General features: G+C 44.8%; 1 protein-coding gene across 3 annotated transcripts in view; it reads left to right on the plus strand.

Moving 5' to 3' along the window:
• FBXW4 (F-box and WD repeat domain containing 4) overlaps positions 1–6,412 on the plus strand; it is a 69,628-nt gene that overhangs the window by 12,110 nt on the left and 51,106 nt on the right. For all 3 annotated transcript variants that reach the window (XM_006756521.2, XM_015559319.1, XM_015559320.1), the window contains exon 5: positions 3,447–3,541. In XM_006756521.2, coding sequence (XP_006756584.2) covers positions 3,447–3,541 — 95 coding nt within the window. The remainder of the gene's footprint in view (positions 1–3,446; positions 3,542–6,412) is intronic.

Below are 6,412 nucleotides of genomic sequence, written 5' to 3' on the forward strand. Positions count from 1 at the left end.
CGTAATTATTCTTATAATATATTTTAGATACCCAATGTACACTGGTATATCTAGTTTATTTTATAAGGTTTTCCATTATTATTATAAATTGTTTGTGTCGTCTTTAATGGCTTCACAATGGATTTACCATAATTTAGTCACTGTTTTTCCTAGTGGATATTTGTATCTAGTTATTATCATATAGTATTAAGAGTCACTGTTATTGATGGCTAATGCCTACCAAATACTGTGCTACTGTGCAAGATAATTTATACATATCTTCCTATTTCCACACTGCAACCCTGAAAGATAGGTATTATTTCTATGTTACGCATGAGGAAACTGAGCCCAGGAGGTTCAATACAGTTCCTCATGTTGTGACCCAACCATAAAATTATTTTCGTTGCTACCTTATAACTGTAATGCTGCTACTGTTATGAATCATAAGGTAAATATCTGATATGCAGGATGGTCTTAGGCGGCCCCTGTGAAAGGGTCGTTCAACTGCCAAAGGGGTCGCGACCCACAGGTTGAGAACCACTGATCTATAGCCCGTTTTGAGGGAGTTCCCTAAATATGTACTGTGTCTTAGGATAGAGGTTTGTTTTATTGGGGTGAAGGAAACAAAAACATTTTCTTTGGAAAATTGCTGAGCAAGGAACTGCCCAGAAAGCCCCCTTCCTTCCCCTCCCAACTCTAGTTTCTAACTTCCTGTGACTTAGCGTGGGTGGCTTCTCTGGGCTTTAGTGGGGCTGGTCTCACCTTCAGATGTGACAGGACGGTAGCTTATGTTCTTGGTGGGCCTGGGCTGGTACTGACCATCCCTTCATGCCTTCCTTTTTCTCTATTTCATTCATTTTGATATGTGTCTATACAAGGCATCAGGGCTCTTCAAAGAGGAGGAAGATATAATCTCTCTCCTCAAGTGGTACTGAGACACGTGTGCACTATGAAGGTGATCAGAGGTGGCTAAAGACTGAAGTGTAAGGCTCTATGGAAAGAGCCAGAAAGTTCAGAGGATGGAGGGATCATGGCTGGATTGGGAGGGGAGACTTTATAAAGAGGGGAACATTTGAAATTTTTTTTTTTTTTTACCTTTTAGTTATTTTTCAATGCATGGGTTGCTTTTTTGATTTGTAACAATACAGGATGTAATCAGGCACTGTACTAAGCACTATATATATATATACTGGTATATCTAGTTTATTTTATAAGGTTTTCCATTATTATTATAAATTGTTTGTGTCGTCTTTAATGGCTTCACAATGGATTTACCATAATTTAGTCACTGTTTTTCCTAGTGGATATTTGTATCTAGTTATTATCATATAGTATTAAGAGTCACTGTTATTGATGGCTAATGCCTACCAAATACTGTGCTACTGTGCAAGATAATTTATACATATCTTCCTATTTCCACACTGCAACCCTGAAAGATAGGTATTATTTCTATGTTACGCATGAGGAAACTGAGGCCAGGAAGTTATGAAATATCTATAAGATTAGAGATAATAAGTAGCAACTAGGACTCAACCCAGATTTGTCTGATTCCAAAGCCCATGTATGTACTTTCTGCTACCACAGGCTGCAGGGAATAGTTTTATCATTTAGGTTTTTCTTCATTTTGGGATAATTATTTTAGGATAGTGTCTCAGCAATAGAATTACCCAGTCAAAGGCTTTGGTCATTTTAAGAGTCTTGATATATACAGCCAACTGCTTTTTAAAAGGACTGTATCAAGGTCTACTCCCACTGAGTTCTGTCTTCTCCAGGGGATGGGTCTCTTTTGGATTTGGCCACTGAGGATGAAGATGTGATCAGCACACTTATGTTTCCGGGGGATGGTGTGTTGCTGGGGCTGATCAGGAGGGCCATGTTCCCAAGGTGATGCTCAGAATTGGCAGCATACTTCCCAAGCCACTTCTGGAGACTAGGAACCTTGTTCTGTGGTTTGCACAATCTAGGAATCCACCACCAGCCTGTTCCCTGGAGGGCACTGGTGAATTCAGGCCTCAGGTGTTCCCGTAGGTTTTCTAATCAGAGCCCTTTGTGTCTTCCCACCACCCATGCAAGAACATGCCTTCTAGAGGGTTTGCATCCGGGAAAAGGAATACCTCTCTTCCAATCTGGGCCATCTAAGAGAGGACATTAGAAGTGCATCTATTACTACCAGAGAGCCCTGACTGCAGATCCAGAAGAGTAAGCTGGAGTCATGGCACTCCAAGAAATTTGTGGTATTTACCTTTATTTTCTGCCCTTTTCCATCCAGGATCTTCTTAAATTTATTTTCTTTTCCCTATTTTGAGAAAAGTAAGTCATACCCTCTTCCCTCCATCATGTACACAAAATCTAAAACACTTTCTCCTTTTATAGGGAAGAGATATCATGTGACCCTAAGGAGGCAGGACCACCCCCACTCCATTACCCACCCCTTAAGCCCAAGGAATGTTTCCTGGAAGTTCTTCCATCTAAGGCCCGAACTGACTTGTGTGTTCCCCTTATAGCACTGCAGGGACCTTGAGAGGTCATTGGTCCATCTGGCTGCCTCAGGATCCCTCCGTGGCTGCTGTCTGGGGACTGCTCTGTATATTTGAGGTTTCCTTTCTGTTTAGTTAGAGGCTTATTTCCCTGTGTGTGTCATCTGGGATAGGGTGAGGTAGGGGGGCCTTGTGCTTAATGGGAGATTTCTAAATGCACTGAATGCTGAGAGGGCTCTGTGAGTGTTGATTAGAGTTAAGCCCAGAGTGGCTGCTAATGTACATTCCTGACTGATAGGGACCAGATAATGTGCTCCAAGCAATATTTTTAACCTGTAAGAGATATGGAAGCTTAAAAGAGTTAAGCTTTTCTGCTACTTTTGGTGACACTAGGTGCTAAATTCCGTGCTGACATGAATAGCATTGAATCCTGGGCATTATCAACAAACAAACAACACACTACCTTTCTACTTTGAAGTCTCTCTTCTTCCGTTCTTTCCTTCCCTTGCATCTTTCTTTTTACTCCTTTCTCTAGTTCTACTCTAATTCTATCTCTATCCTTCCATACTGTGCCTTGATCTTTCTCCCTCCTCCTACCTTCCCAAAGTAAAATCTTGGTGAGAGATAGGAGAGAGGAAAATCCACAAACACGGGGAAGGTGCTAAGAGAAGCGAGCCCAATCTACTTGCTCATCTCGGTCAAGTCTCAGCTGAGGAATGTGGAACTTCGGATTCCCTGGTATAAAATTGGTTGGGAAGTAAGAGCTGTATTGGGTGGAAGTAAAAGAGGTTGGTTAGGACTGGGAGCCAGGTCTGTTTGGGTGGTAGGCTATCCAGAAGCCAGAGCGGCACCTCTGCTGATACCCTGCGCTCTGTGTATACAGGACAGAAAGGATTCTCCGTTCCCACCCTCCTTACCCCTGCCCAGGGACAGTCACCCCACCCCAATTCCAGGCAATGCCAACGAGAGCATCTTCTCTCCTGTTTCCAGGTATGGTCTTTGGCCTCAGGCCGGCTTGGGCAGTGCTTACACACCATCCAGACTGAAGACCGAGTCTGGTCCATTGCTATCAGCCCGTTACTCAGGTAAGGGAGACATTGTGGATATGTCTCATCTAATAATGCTTTTATTTTACAAGGTCAGTTGGGCTAGAAATCCTCTAAGCATTGGGTTGAGATAACCTTCTAGGAACCAAATTCCTAAGCATCTAGCCCAGCAATGTGAAGGAAGAGATACTATGTTAGAAGGTAACTGAGTCCAGCTGTGACAGCCATGTCTCTCCTGGAAGAGATGCCCTTTGGGGTTGTTACCAAAGCAGAGGCCTCTCAGCACCTCTGGGAGGTGACAGCACCAGCCCAACTGCTCTCATAACACATCAGTGGCTTGTTCCCCTTGGGAAATGTCCTTTGGAGAATCCCTTAGAGCAGTGGTCGGCAAACTGCGGCCCCTTGAGTGTGGCTCTTCCACAAAATACCACGTGTGGGCACGCACGTACAGTGCAGTTGAAACTTCATGGCCACACTCAAGGGGCCAAAGAGCCGCATGTGGCTTGTGAGCTGCAGTTTGCTGACCACTGCCTTAGAGCATTGAGTCATTAGGAGAGCTTGGGACCTGTGTGCCATTGGGCCCTCATCCAAAGATGTATATGTACAGTAGAGGCATTGCAGTGCCAGATTTTTTATGGTGGCTTTATCCTACCTTTGGCCTGACTGGTATTTCCTAGCTTTATCTATGAATGAGTGAGCTTGCATTCTAACTTCTGCTTTCAGTCTAGGCTCTCTTGGACTAAGGCAGAGCCTCTCTCCTCCTCAGCAGGGTGCATTGATGCCCTCTCCTGCACCTGCTCTGTCACAGTGTTTACTTAGGGTCTTCCCCACTTCCTTTATCCCTCACTCCCCATCTAGATGATCAGTAGGAAAGCTGTAGGGCTGCCACCCTCCAACACTGGGTTTGAGTCAGTCATTTGTTTTATGGGAGAGTCAGTTCCCCCCTTTGCTCAGCCCCCTTCCTTTTTTCTCTTCACCCAATGGAGCCTGCATCCCTCCTCCTGCCCCCTTCCACAACTCCCTCTCAAATTTTTTTCTTCCTAAAGAATTAGAGCCGATTAGTCACGTCATTAATTCTTCAATTTGACGGCTGATATAGCAGGACCCGAAACACATTGCTGACCCCAGAGAATGGAGGCCCCATTCCTTTAGCATATTGACGATGGGAGAAGTTAATTAAAATTCCACAGAGCGGAGGTGTCGGCTAACCTATAAACCTGTCGCTGTTCAGAACAAATCATTCTAGCAATCCTTGGAAAGAGGGAAGGAAAGACCAGCAGGGAGAGGCCTAAGCCTGTGGGAGCGGAGGGTGGAAGATGGAGCCATCGAGCTTTGTCCCCTCTTCAGTTTCTTCCTAATGATGTCCCTTCTTAAGCCAGTTAGCTAGGCTTTGGGGTCTGTGGCCTGGATATGTGTAAGGACTGAAGGAGGGTGGGACAGCCTGTGGGGGATGACAGGTAGGCTGGTGACTTTGTCTTGATGGTTACCTGTGGACTTGTCCTGGCTTCAGGCGACTAGGGTGGGGTCCTTGGTAGAGGGAGGTTCTTCAGGGCTGGAGATGGTCCACGTGCTTCCTGCATATGGGTTTGGCCAAAGAACACAAACAGGCTCTCCCAGCATCCCCACACAGATTCCTCTACTCTACCTGCCTCTTCTGGAGTGTGTTAGGCTACCTGTTCACAGAATAGAGCATGGCAGCTGTTGAAGATGGTGCCAATAAAAGGTTGAGGACAGCCCTAGCTGGTTTGGCTCAGTGGATAGTGTCAGCCTGCGGACCTAAGGATCCTGGGTTCGATTCCGGTCAAGGATATGTACCTTGGTTGCAGGCTTCTCCCAAGCCTGGGCCCTAGTCAGGCACATACAGGAGGCAACCAATCGATGCGTTTCTCTGTCTTTCCCTCTCTAAAAATCAATGGAAAAATTTCCTCGGGTGAGGATTAAAACCCAAACCAGGTTGAGGACAGACATCTGCCCTCATCATTGAGTAGCAGTTTAGATTACCATGAACTGAGTTTGGGGTTTTTTTTTTGTTTGTTTGTTTTTTTGGCTACAACTTGGAGGAAGGACATAGCTTTCTATTACTAGTACTGCTCTATGCCTGCTACTACTACTAGCAGTTAACATTTATTAGTCATTAGCTCTATGCCAGACCCCCTGCTACGTCCTTCATGTTCCTCATCTTTGGTGAAAACCTGGATCTTATGTTTTCTTCACATTCTCCTTTAGAGTCTTCTTGTCCTCTTAGCGCACTTTCTTGGCCCTGGATGAATCTTTCACTCACTGTTGGCTGGCTGTTCAGTTCCTGACCCACAGTTATTTGAGATGACCTTTTCCCTAACTTCACAGATGGTATCTTGGACTCTGTAAAAATAGTTTGCTTTTGGGATTACACTAGGTGATCAGGGCATCTGCTGGTATTATCTCTGTTCCTTTTTATTTTACCTGAAAATATACTGGGACAGGGGCCTTTTCATCTTATTATTAGATCAATTTCTTTTCTCTGTGTCCATGAAATGGAACCTTTCAATAAACTCACCCATTTATCCCAGTCTGGGAGCCTCTGCCTCCCAGCCTCAGGGTCGTTCTGGAAGACTGAAATTCTGCTTTGCCACCGGCCAACAGAGTAGCCTTAAGTCAGTCATTCCCTTCTCAGAGCCTCAGTTTCCTCATCTAATAAATGTAAATACTATTTCCTTTCTAGACCTTTCTAGAGTATTGTGAAGATGACCTGAAATGATCAATAAGAAAATACTCTGCAAAGCTGAAAGGACCATAATATGATGTCAGCCAGAATCTCCTCTCTGGGATAGTACTTGTTTAGTGGCTTTACCTGCTCTCGTGGCTCCACTCTTGCCCGGGGCTTTGGCTGGCCCTCGTGGCTCTTTTGCAGTCTTCCTGAAGTGGGGATTC

This window comes from Myotis davidii, unplaced genomic scaffold, assembly GCF_000327345.1.
Source record: "Myotis davidii unplaced genomic scaffold, ASM32734v1 scaffold332, whole genome shotgun sequence".
NCBI classification, from domain to species: Eukaryota; Metazoa; Chordata; class Mammalia; order Chiroptera; family Vespertilionidae; genus Myotis; species Myotis davidii.